General features: G+C 36.6%; 2 protein-coding genes across 3 annotated transcripts in view; one reads left to right on the top strand and one right to left on the bottom strand.

Annotated features, from left to right (window-relative positions):
* The window catches only part of stj (voltage-dependent calcium channel subunit straightjacket), a 113,675-nt gene that overhangs the window by 24,126 nt on the left and 76,391 nt on the right, over window positions 1–13,158 (bottom strand). For both annotated transcript variants that reach the window (XM_083132311.1, XM_083132321.1), the window contains exons 19-20: window positions 13,019–13,063; window positions 9,739–9,832 (exon numbers count right to left, since the gene is read on the bottom strand). In XM_083132311.1, coding sequence (XP_082988437.1) covers window positions 9,739–9,832; window positions 13,019–13,063 — 139 coding nt within the window. The remainder of the gene's footprint in view (window positions 1–9,738; window positions 9,833–13,018; window positions 13,064–13,158) is intronic.
* mRF1 (mitochondrial translation release factor 1) overlaps window positions 1–13,158 on the top strand; it is a 109,000-nt gene that overhangs the window by 55,672 nt on the left and 40,170 nt on the right. The window lies entirely within an intron of this gene.

The raw sequence follows: 13,158 nt of genomic DNA, 5'->3' as shown, positions 1-13,158 counted from the left end.
TTAAAAAAAATATGTTTAAAACTGTTTGTTCCAACACAAATGCTTTAATACCGACTTCTACTCCCCTTTTTGTGTAATTTACGAGGATGATAACGTCTTTAACACTACCACTACTACTACTTATAATAATAATAGTCATAATAATGTCATTATTATTATTGGTACTTTTATCCTGGTAGTTGCTCCCACCCCCCAGACATAAGTTCGTGGTTGCGCCTCTGGTGCATGAGTGTGGGTGTTGAGAGGTGGTAATACGCAAGGTTGAAATAGAGGAAACATCTGCTTGTGGCCTTGAATTTTTTGAAAATTTGCCTTGAAAACTGGGAATTATACTTGAATTTTATCATGGTCCTAGAGTAGCCACCCTGAACTTGCTTATCTACATTCTCATGATAATTTCACTGTAAGAAAACATCAATTGTAATATGTACTGTCTAGTATTAAAATTAAATGTTTATTTATACATTTTATAACAAATTACAGAGAAAAATAACATAAGTGAACACATTTCCACACAGAAAATTACAATTTCTGTTTATGTTTTAGGAATGACACAGCAAGTTTGTTTATGTTTGATGAAAACTACTCTCAAGTACACGTTTTATTGTCAAATTGAGCATTGCATTTTCATAATAATTTACATGCAGAATTTAATCTTTTCATGGTGGTTTTATCTATTAATTCACAAGAGAAGTGAATTTAAATAGTTTCTTTGATTTGTGTGAGCATTGAGAAATATTTTCTATAATTATTGTACATCAGTTGACAAATTATATTGGTTAGTATATGTGATCAAGTCCTACCAAGGTAGGCCTTGGTCCTCACAGGTTGTGTCTATATGTGAAGTTTATTCTGTGAAATAAAGGTTATAGCAATTGCATAAGATAGATTGGCCTGTTGCTGAACTGAAAAATGCCAAATAAGTACATAGTAGTACACAAGACAGTAAATATCTAGCATCAACTGACACTGGCGTTAAAGATTGTCATCAGACATTTATCAGGCCAGTTTGTAGCCTACCAATAACTTGCCAGCATACAAGTACATTGCGCACTTCTATACTTATGACACAGAAGTTTCATTTTGATATGAGCCTTTTTTGATTGTCGTAATTTTCTCTGAGTTACTTGAAGAAGGACAACCGAAAGTCTTAGAATTAAAAAAACAACAACTAAAAGTAAAAATTAGCTGTTTTAGAGGTAATGATAAAAAAAGCCAGAGCAAATCTTTTAAGTACTTTCTTTGAATTGAAGCAAATACACAAATTGGGAGGTAAAACGTAGATTTTCACACAGTTGTTACAACCACATCTTTCAAAGTAACATTTCATATTGAATTTACATTAGAAATAGTACACATAGCACTACTCTCTATAGTATTTGTAATATGAAAATTATATTAAAAATAATATATGTATAACATCAAGTATGCATGCACTTATAATTATCTATTAAAGAAAATACTTGCACCAACAATATACAGCCTTCAGGTGACCTTAATTTGCATTACTTTTTTAATTTCCGTATTTCTCCTTGGCCACTTCAAAAATATTAACCCATGTATTTAACACAAAAGCATACTTGGAAAAAGAAAATATTTGGAACTCTTTCCTTACATGACATTTTCTGAATATTATAATTCATATAAGCAGCATTTAAGAGTACACACAAAAGCACTTGCAACCTTAATCCTAAATGCATTTACACCACCATTGCAAAATATACTTTACCTTGGTACCAACTGCATCAGCATGGATATGGGGCTTAGTGTAGATTGAACAGGAATGTAAGTTAATGCAGAAAATCATGTGCAGCAGTGTTAATGTGTAAATTACATATCTACTGGCCTCTGGCATATTTATACTACATTCCACATAAAAGACAAGATGTTTTTGTTCTTATGTGAATTATGATATATGTATTCTTTAGACATATTCGATGAATATTTTGGAAAGAAAATTAATCAGACATTCGAGAAGAAATCCTGCATTCTTTCAGGCGAAGATAATGTTCAGTATGGCTACAGATAACGTCACTTAGAACTGTTTGATCCTCGAAGTTCTACTGACATTTGTATATTTAAGTTTTTATGTGTATATGTGAGCAAAAATTATCAAAAACTGCTGTAAATCAAAGGGAAAAGAGTATTGTTTATTTACTAAATATGATAACTTACATTAGAAAACCTTACTTCAATCTGATTAAATTTTTTGCATACACTGACTCCAAAATACAATATATTTTTTGATTGTAAGCAATATTCACCGATTTATAACACCAAGCTTTCCTTTTTGCCAAGAATGCAAGATTTCTGAGAGAAATAGTAATTCAAATTATATAAATTATATCATAATGCATTTGCATTTTCTGTCTGACATTTATTTATTCTGCACATAATTTTGGATGCTGCAAGGCCATTATCAGATGTGGAGTGGTTAACACATTGTGCTATGATGCCAGGGTTTGAATCCTGGCCTGAGCATGGGTATTCTTTGTTAGTGTCCCTTCATCAGTTTCATCATATTACTACTCATCCTCATTGTCACGATTAGACAAAAGTGGCAGTAGGGCAATGCTAAATAACAAAAATCAAACACATCAAAGTAATTATCAGATATGTATTGGCACTTTGTTCAATCGGTGACATTTAATCAGGGTGTCTTCTGATCTGCAATTCCAGGAATTATGTGTGAACTTAAGCCACCAGAAATTGTATGTGAACTCTGCATGAGTTTTCTTTTTACTGAAAAATTGCAACACCAAGACATTCGTAAAGATTCTAATGTACATTTTTGCAGTTATTTTGCTGCTTTTGTCTAGGAGTCAGAGCATATTGCTAAACAGGTCCAAAGCAGAACACAGGCCAATCCTTATTTTGTTTAGGTCACTTGAAGAGGAGTAACTACAATATTTAGTAAAGTAATTTTGTCAACATGTATGTGAACTTAACTCAGGACTTAACCTCAAAGCACTGTAACTGGGCATTTGCCTGTAGTGTTTAATAAATAAATAAATAAATATAGTGAATGATTTTAAAAAGAATGTAATGAAAAATGCACTTTCGTACTTTGGGTTCGATACACGGTGAATGCACATAGTAGTTCGGAACCCACTTTAATCTGTACGTCCAGTCCAGAATAGCCTTTATGTGCCTAAAGTGGACTTGAAAACCAACTCCAACCAACAAACAAAGCACTTTTGCACTTGTAATAAAAAAGTACAAGTAACGATTTCTTGAAATTCTTGTAACATTCATGCAGTTTTCATGTTCATAAATTATTTACATAATTTATAAGATGTACAAGTAACTATTTGAGCCTCCCTGAAGGCATGGTAGTAATGTCATCAACTTGTAATCAAGGGGTCCAGAGTTCAATCCAGAGTGGAGGATGACTGACAAATGGCACAAGAAAGATCCAAAGCTATTACATTAAGGAAACAAACATTTACATAAGCTGCAATCATATTTCAATTTAATCACACCCTTTTGCAACTATCATAATTTTTTGCACACACATTCTTAATTAGAGCTAAATTTTAAAAAATTCTAAACATACGTTGCATTACTTACCACAATGAATAGGCTATACATTCTAACTTGATATTTCTGGTTATGGTTTGCACAATTCTTTTCTTTCCACAATTTAATAAACTCATGTTGCAGAAGATTTGAAACAGATTTTGTTACTGAAGGCTCGGCTGAACTTTTGGTAGATGTGAGGGCAGCTTTTTTTAAAAAAAAAATTTCCTCTCATTTCGAAAAACTGCTATGATATACCAAAATCCGAAAAAAATTGTGGCTGCTTAGAATACATTCTAGAGCATTCACATAAATCTTCATGTGATTTGCTTTTGCTGTTGCCTAGATATTCTCAATAGTTTTGTGATTATTGATTGATTGATTTATTTGGTGTTTTAAGTCCACTTTATGCACAGTAAGGCTAATCGGGACTGGATGTACAGTTTAAAGCAGGATCCGAACCACTATGTACATCCACCTGGTATCGAACCCAGGACCCCTTGCTTACAAGGTGATGACACTACCACTGTGCCATGGGGGAGGCTCTTTTGTGATTATGTAAGTCTATTAAACAATTGATAATATGTAGGCAATAGCAAAAGCAAATCACGTGAAGATCCATGTGAAAGCTCTAGAAGAAATTCTAAACAGACATTTTTATTTTATTTTGGAATATCATAGTGGTTTTATGAAACAAAAGGAAAATTCAAAAGGTCTATAGGCTGAGTATCCTATCGCATCCTATCTCTGCATCACTCATAGTCAGTGAAAGAAATAGAGTTGATTTATAACTTTCAGCACAGAAGTAAATATTCATGATGACTCTTATCATGATATGCTCATTCTTCAAACATGATTATTATTTATGTGATGAATCAGGAAATTTACTTATTGTGATGATTTTTTGAACCATTTCTGATGGCACATTTCACTGATACTGTATATATAAAAACAATACAATTACCAGCATATCAAATAGAAATATGCTATATTACAAATATCCTCAGGATGCCTACCCAGTGGTAGCAGTGTCACCTTGTAATCAAGGAGCCCCGGGTTCAATACCTGGTGGAGGCATATAGTGGTTCGGATCCCACTTTAAACTGTAGGTCCAGTCCTAATTAGCCTTACTGTGCATAAAATTGACTTAAAACACCAAAATTAATCAAATATCCTCAGGAATTTTGCAGTTCTCAAGAAATTAATATGTGTAAGACATTAACCTTTAAACAGCCGGTGTCACCTTATGGTGACACACAAAATGAGGCTCTTGTTGCCGTTGTCACCATAAGGTGACAAGAAGAATTAGGTACAATTCCCATGCTATTTGCACCTTGATACTTTTATATTGTGGTGGAAACACTAACAGGCTCTCTGGGAAAGTCTTCATCATGGTTGGAGCACTTTTTCCCCTTTCAACACGCCCAGGTCACGTGTTCGAGTCCTTGTTAACCTTGTTTTTCGAGCTGTGCATGCAGACTTCAACATATTGGCTCATATTACATTTTGTGTGCCAGCTAGGAACATGAATCAACTTTGTTTGTGTACTTTCAATTGTACACAGTTGCATGCCCTGGTGTCTTAGCTTCAAAATAAAACTTACCCGAAGCAGATTGGTTCAATAGTCTACGAGTTCCAAAATAAAATTTAAAAATAGCGTGGAAAAGCCTCTGCAAATTAGGGGTTACATTCGGCAAACCCTCCTGGCGGTGTAAATGTGTGCCAGCTAGGAACATGAAACAACTTTCATTTAATTCCGAAAAGTTCATACTATAAAAAGAAAGCTAAAGTTTGCATCCTTTTCCCATAGGAGGGGGAAAGATGGGGCGAAGTCCAGATTTTTATTATTTTTCATGCAAATTTGGGGGCACGGCCCACCCCACCCCATCTTTTTCACTTTTGGCATTCTGAATTGTGCACAGTTGCATGCCCTGGTGTCTTAGCCTCAAAACAAAACTTACCCAAAGCAGATTGGTCCAATAGCCTAGGAGTTATAACGTTTTTCCGAAATAAGTGTAAAAATTTAAAAATTGCGCAGAAAACCTCGGCGGAATAGGGGTTACTTCCATAAACCCACCCGGCAGTCTAAAGGTTAATGAAGCACGTATTCGAAACCACATTACTTAGATTTTTCCTCACAGGAGAACAATACTATGCTGCACTGCGTTAAATATAAACAATATTTTATTGAACTTTGAAAGGTAAAGAACAGAGTACCTGAATCTCAATTTTAATTTGGATTTTTACAGATTCCGATAATTTTTTTCAAATTTCAGCCGATATTCATAGATCAGAAATCGTCTTGTCTATTCCACAACCAACACACTGAGGGACCACAATTGAGAGACTTATCAGTGCCCATGGGGGAGGTCTGAAATCATAAACAAACTGTGATTTGTTGGTGGGCACATTGCCATGATCCAACTGTGGACACTATGACCAATCAGCATTGGGCATACATGCCCACACACAAATAACCACAGGCCAACCTAAGTACAAGGGCCATTAGGTTGGCATCAGGGAAAGCTTGTGAGAGCTATTTTCCCAGAAACTTATACCCCCCACCCCCAATTAGAATCATGGGTCATTTTTGGTCAACCAGTTGTCACTCATGGGAGGGGTAGAAATGCTTTATTTATAAAGAACCAACCATTGTTAGGCTAACAGTAGCCATTTTGGAGAACAAAAACCATGTGCTCCAAATCACATGTTTACTAAATCTTTTATTCTTTACTGAAAATCAGAGAAAACACTCACCCATAGGTAAAATAATGCCTAATTTATTAAAAGTAAACTCATTTGCAATTATCTGGCATAACTAAGCCAGAAAAGCTGGAAAAAACACTTTTGTTTATACTTTTTAAGCAATTGATAACTCTGCCATCTGGTGGGAGAAAGTGGCAATTCTCCCAAAGACAAGGAAAGATCTCAAAGGACTCCAGCTGGCCAATGAGAAGCCGTCAAGGCTGTGACGTCACAGAGGAGACTTTCAGATGGCCTATTGTGTTCTGAGCTTGCTAGTCAAGCTCACTTGTATTACAGACCCACCTGAGAGCAGGTCAGCTTGGAAGTTGCTGGTAAAATCCAGTGTGAGAATGGCCACCTGTGCCAGCAACAAAGGATACATAAAGGGAAAAGGGATCTAAGGTCCTGTTACAGTAAACACAGGCCTAAGTGTGTGTGACCAAGTGGGATATTGTGTCCACAAGTGCATTTAAGGATCCCAGTGAAAATTCAGCAAAATAGCGAGTTTTGTGTCCCTCATCCCATGTGGAAATCCAGACCACATGGTCGGCAGAACTGACGCCATAGAAGCATCCATAGGATATCAAAGAATATCCAAGTTGTTCTTAGCCATCCATCCAAGAAAAGCCAGGAAAACTCATTTATCACCCCCCAAAGCCTTTGTTACACCAAAGAAGCACATAATATTAATTTTTTAGTGTGGTGTACCACAAATTTGTCCATGTGTCGGGATGTGGCGATAAAGAGTGAAATAGCGTGTGTAAGGCCCCAGGTATGAGTGATATAGTGTGAAAACGGCTGATATGTAAGTACAAAATCTTTTGTATATCTTTTTTGTGTCTTGTACAGTGAAGTGCTCATGTTTGGTGGCAGCTATGCCACAAGCGATGTTCTTTTCAATGAATAAATATGTCGTTTAAAGGTGTCTGACCTTCTATCATTTTAGTGAATCATAAGCCTATTAAGCCCTCCTCTAGTTACCGATTATTAAAGTTAGGCTAAAGTTCGTCTGTTGCTTAACAGATATCTCAGGGGATATCTGTTACTGTACGGAACACCACACGTGGAATAGGGTCTGCGTGTGGCCGCGTAAAGCGTGGTTCTCTTTTGTTTTTGATGTTTTTGATATATATTTAAAGTTAACCTTTTGTAAAACCAACTTTAAAGCAACGTAATACAAACAAAGCACCCCAACAAAAACCATTTCCCCTTATAACACATAGCTATGGTCTTTTGCAATTAGCTGCAAAAGTTCTAAAAAGCAAATGTTGCCCCTGTGTCCTTACATTACTGAATTTCATGTTTTCATGAAATTAGGCAGTTGGCATTTGTGAATCTATTTGATTTATATGAGGGGAACATTGTTTAGATAGCAGGGCTTGTGCTTCTCCCAGCTACTCCCACTGCTCAAGCAAACATCACCCACCTAACAATTTTCATTTCAAGTGCTGCTAGAAATCCGAGGTAATTAGTAAATTAAATCTGAAATGCTTGCCACATATTTCCCAAATGGAATCTAACTTATCCCTCCAAAGGTCTTTTTAAAAATTACAATGATATGATTTTCAAGGAAAATGGTTAGATATGAACACTTTATCTCTCATCTCCACTTACCTTGTATTATCCATCGCTGCAAAGAAATTATCAAGTAATTTTCATACATCTGAAATAAGTATTATTATTTGCATACTAAAGAAGATAAAGAACTTGATTAAACTTAGTTATGTTGTGGTACTAGAATTGAAACTGTATTCTGCATGCATACTCAACCATCTAACACTAAATAAAACTTTCTGAAACTATTAACCATTTTGACAGAATGAATGTGTACAAATCATATAAAGTAAAGTAAATATACATTCTTAGTTTTTGAGTGCTTATGGAAACCTGTACGTGTTTTTATGAATTTTCGCTGCAAACATTGGACATTTCAGTTCAAAACTTGTCCTCTTGATGGCAGCACAAGTTGATATTTCTTTGATTTTTCTTTTCTTCATCTTTTCTTTGCATCATGTGTGTTGTGAACTTGCTCATTTAACACAGTGGAGGAGGAGATGAGTTTTGCTGTTTCTGCTTGTATTGAAATTGTTTTAAGTTGACCACACTGATTGAATTGTAACTCACAGTGAATACAAATGTTGTCTTATTGGCACAAATATCCATCACATACTGAATATTTAGAAAAATAGAGAGAGAACAAACGGAACATTGCTTTTTTTTTTTAGAAATTTAAAAAATATATTCAGATGGTAACACCGATACTTTAATCATAACTTACTTTTTTGTTAGGACCAATAATTATTGACTGTATTATTTTTAATAATGGCTCCTGTTTCAGTATGTCAAATTGCCTAATTCTAATGAACATAAAAGCATTACTAAAAATTAGTTTTAGTAGCAAAAAGGTAAAGTAAAGTGTTCCCCTGTGCATAGCACCACGCCATGAAGGCGTATAGGGGGTGTGGGGGTAACGCCCCACACTTTCTTGATCCGGTCGTAAGTGGGGGTGATGTGATCAGCATCACGCCCCTGACCGCCTTTACCCCCCAGGGTTTCCCCCAGGTACCCATGTTATTCGACGCTGGGTGGGCGCCGGGGCCGCTTTCACCGTTAGAAAAGTTCCCGGATTTTAGTAGCAGTAACACACAATTTGAAATTTCACTTTAGCATTTAATATCTATCATATAGGTACAATATTTGCAGCAGAATCTCAACTGTTTATCCTTTTACAATATAGTTATGAAATAGTTATTTTAATTAGTGAATAAATCCAATGCTGAAGAAGAATTGGAACCAGCCATTGGTTCAAACTTCGATGCTGAAGATTCAATACAAAATCGAACTTGAATGGCCACACATAGTGCACGTATATGTTAAAATCTTTAACCACTTACCATCATGAGGATAACCTTAGAGGCATAAGAATTGTATGAGGTTTTTTTTTACCTATACATACATTAAAACAGATGTAATGAATGAAAATATTCTCGTAAAATATATTTAAGAAATAAATATATGCCATTAATTTATGTTCCATGTTCATTTCAGCATGATAAAGTTATTTGGTATGTGACATAGAGTAAGCTTCAAATACAGTTTTTTGTTTCAAAAGATCTGCATCAAAAGTGATATATTGTATTTGTTTATTATTTTATGATAAAAGTAATACATACTTTTATGACTTAAAACCCTGAAGTATTTTCTAGATGGGACAAAATTATATCTCTATATTCCTTACTAACTAATAACAGTATATATATGTTACAATATATTTGAAATGCCACCGGTATATATGCTAGAGGCCAGTTTACCCAAAATAGAATGACTTATTCTGATAGTGCAATGTTTAAGTGCATAGGTGCAAAATTAGAAAGTAAATGAAGTACTACCTGTTCTTCATTTTTTTTTTAAAAATTTATGAAACAGAAGCTGAGGCAAAACTTATTCTTATAACCAAAATGGGTTGCTATTTACCTTTGGTCCTCTTTGACAGCCATACTTTTGTTATCAGAGAAGTCCTTGGTAACTTCGGCATCAAACAGCAATGATAAGAAAAGGTCCCTGTCACCTGTAAAAGTCATTGCTTAAGATCTGACTTTGTTTGAAGTATAAAGAAAAGTTGCACATAAAATTCAAATTAGTTGCAGGGTTTGTCTGCAAGCTTGTTAAGTAATGAATAACAACAACAACAACAGTATTTCCAAATGGTGAACATTTCTAATGCAGTGCGAGGGCTGTTCAGAAAGTTCTAAGAATTGGATCGAAAGAAACAATATCAGAGTGATTGAGGTTTTATTTTTCAACATAATCTCCTCGAAGGTTATGCATTTCTGCCAATGGCCTTCCAATGCCTTGACACGAGCAGAATACTTGGATTCGTCCAAGTCTGCAAAATAGCCTGTCACTATGGAGATGACTTTTTCATTGGACTGAAATTTCTTACCACCCAAGAATTTCTTCAGGTTTGGGAACAGATGGAAGTCACTGGGGGTGGCAAGATCAGGAGAGTAGCACTTGGAAGCGAAGTTCGTCAAGTTTCCGGCCTGTGACCATGGCTGAATGCGCGGGCATGTTGCCCTGGTGGAACAGCACTTTCTTTTTCTTCATGTGAGGCATGGCACCCATCTCGCCGAAAGCTTCCTCATGCCCAACTCTTCAGTGAGAATGTGGTGTACTTGGTCCTATGAGATGCCCACTTCATGAGCTATCTAACGCACTTTCAATCTTTGGTTAGCCATCACCATATAATGGACTTTATCGATTGTTTCTGGTGTGATGGCGGTTGGCAGACGTCCACTGCGGGGGTCATCTTCAACGCTGTCTTGTCCAAGCTTGAACTGCGTCATCCACATGCTAACAGTTGCAAATGATGGGGCAGTCTCTCTCAACACTGTGTCCAATTTGGCTTTGGTGGCTGTCACATTTAATCCCTTCTTCACCAGAAACTTGATGACTACAGAAACTTCCTTTTGTTCCATGTTGTCACGTCACTTGCACTTTTGCTCCTTCACATGCATATGGTGCATATGGGAACCAGACTTTTGGAAGAGTGGCGATGAAATTTTCCCTGCACATTCAGAACAGATGTAGCCTTCTAATGCACATGCTTTTGTTTCAATTGCAATGCCATCTCTTACCGATTCTTAGAACTTTCCGAACAACCATCGTACATGTAAATTTAATCTATATGGAAGCTGAAGAAAAATAAATTAGGAATGAAACTGGATGTGTGACTACATCCACCACCCTCTGAAGTGGAATAGTATGCTCAGAGTGCTACATTGCCAGTGGTCTCAGATTTAAATCCCTGTGAGTCCACTGGTGTTCTTTGTGAGTATCCTTTCTTCAATTTCATCATATCATCACTCATTCCCATCTTCGCAATTAGTCAAAAGTGGCAAAGAAGCAAAGTTAAATAACCCAAATGTATTTATGAAACACTTTAAATTGTGTATACATCAGCTCAAAGTATAGCCTTTAACCAGAATGCCATCGTATGCAACTGACAATAAACTCGCACTCATGCATCGTCACACCTCCCTCCCTCCACCGGCTTGGTGACCAGTGACGGAGGACAATGAGTGTCTACTTTCGGTCTACCACCAAAATTTTTGAGGCCAGGCCTGGACATAGGTGTTATTTATGAGTGAATTTAATCTAATCATCACACATCCCCATTGTCACAATCAACCAAAAGTGGCAGAAAAACAAGATAAAATAGCAAAAATACAAAACGCAGACACATATGCTACATATAAAGCACTGAATTCCCACTTTTGGTTGCAAGCGTAAGTGGAAAGGGAGCCATTTTCCTAGATTTTGTTACTTGTTACTTTTGACTTGCTCTTTACATAAAGTATAATTGATATTTTCCTGGGTTTGTAAAATAAATGTCTAAATCTGCAGTGTCATTTTCTAAGGCAACTCCTCATTGTAGTCACCTAGTTCCAATTTTTATTTATGGAAGTGATACGAAACCATTTAAGGTCTACATGGAATACTGAAATTTTACATTGGTTATTGGTATCAATGGTGGCCGCGGTGGCTCAGTCTGTAACGCGTCTGACTACCATGCTAAAGGTCCCGGGTTCGATCCCCAGCCGGTTCAAATCCGGGAACTTTTCTAACGATGGAAGCGGCCCCGGCGCCCACCCAGTGTCGAATAACATGGGTACCTGGGGGAAACCCTGGGGGGTAAAGGCGGTCAGGGGCGTGATGCTGATCACATCACCCCCACTCACGACCGGATCAAGAAAGTGTGGGGCGTTACCCCCACACCCCCTATACGCCTTCATGGCATGGTGCTATGCACAGGGGAGCACTTTACCTTTTTTTACCTTTTTTATTGGTATCAATAAATTTTATGTTGTTATTTTCTCACTGCCAGTAAAAATTTCATATCGGTCCATCCCTAATATACAGGGTGTCTCATGTACGAGGGCTATCCAGAAGGTAACTTACGTTTTGGTGGAGTGGGGAAAGGGGTGTGCCTCACTCTGCCTTCACTCATTACGTCGTTTCCGTACACCTCACAAAGTTGCCGATGAATTTCAATTGGTTTGTGGTTTTTCGCCAACAAAAATCTAATCAGCTGACCGCACTTCACAACTCGTGGGATTTTCGATTGCAGCACACATTTTCAACATTCACAGTGAACACAGCAGAAGCAACACAAACCACACACTACCACAGCTGGATGCATACTAAGTGAGGGGAAGCTCTGACACCAAGATGGCAGCGTTAGCCCCGCCCCTTGCTCCACTCCACCAAAACTTAAGTTACTTTCTGGATAGCCCTCATAAAAGTAACCTGCATACATTAACTAGAAACATGGAACGTGAAAAATAACTAGAACATGGAAAATACTAATATGTGTGTGTGTACTTGCTGATTACAGAAAATATTGAACATGATCGCCTTGAAAATCTTAGGTTCGAGCCTACTCTGAAGGACAAATGCTGTAATAACAGCAAAGGGCTTTTTATTAATAACACAGCAAGTGACTTCAGAACCAACAGCAATGGGTGTCCAATGACTTTTGGCCACATAGTGTAGTACTATGACTATTACAGATAAAATCTTGCAGTCTTTTACTCCATACACATACATTTGTTGCCAAGTTGCTTTTGCATGAGTAGAATGGAAATTGCAAACAGATGTTGCTTTGTACTCATAATATTAACTTTAAGACTTCTATTTTTAAAACTACATATGTGTAAATACCACTATATAACCAATGATGACTGATACTTACAAAAGTAGTTATTTTTATCTGGCTTGTAGTCACTGGTCATGTTTACTGTAATGAGAAAAAATTAAAACCATGAAAGTAATTTAATGGTTCTTGTATTTGCATACTGAACAATTACATGCAAATCAAATTCCATGTTTATA

The sequence above is a fragment of the Lepisma saccharinum genome, chromosome 1 (genome assembly GCF_977018435.1).
Source record: "Lepisma saccharinum chromosome 1, izLepSacc3.1, whole genome shotgun sequence".
Taxonomy (NCBI): domain Eukaryota; kingdom Metazoa; phylum Arthropoda; class Insecta; order Zygentoma; family Lepismatidae; genus Lepisma; species Lepisma saccharinum.
The sequence above is the reverse complement of the archived record's forward strand: the minus strand, read 5'-3'. Positions and strand labels throughout refer to the sequence as shown.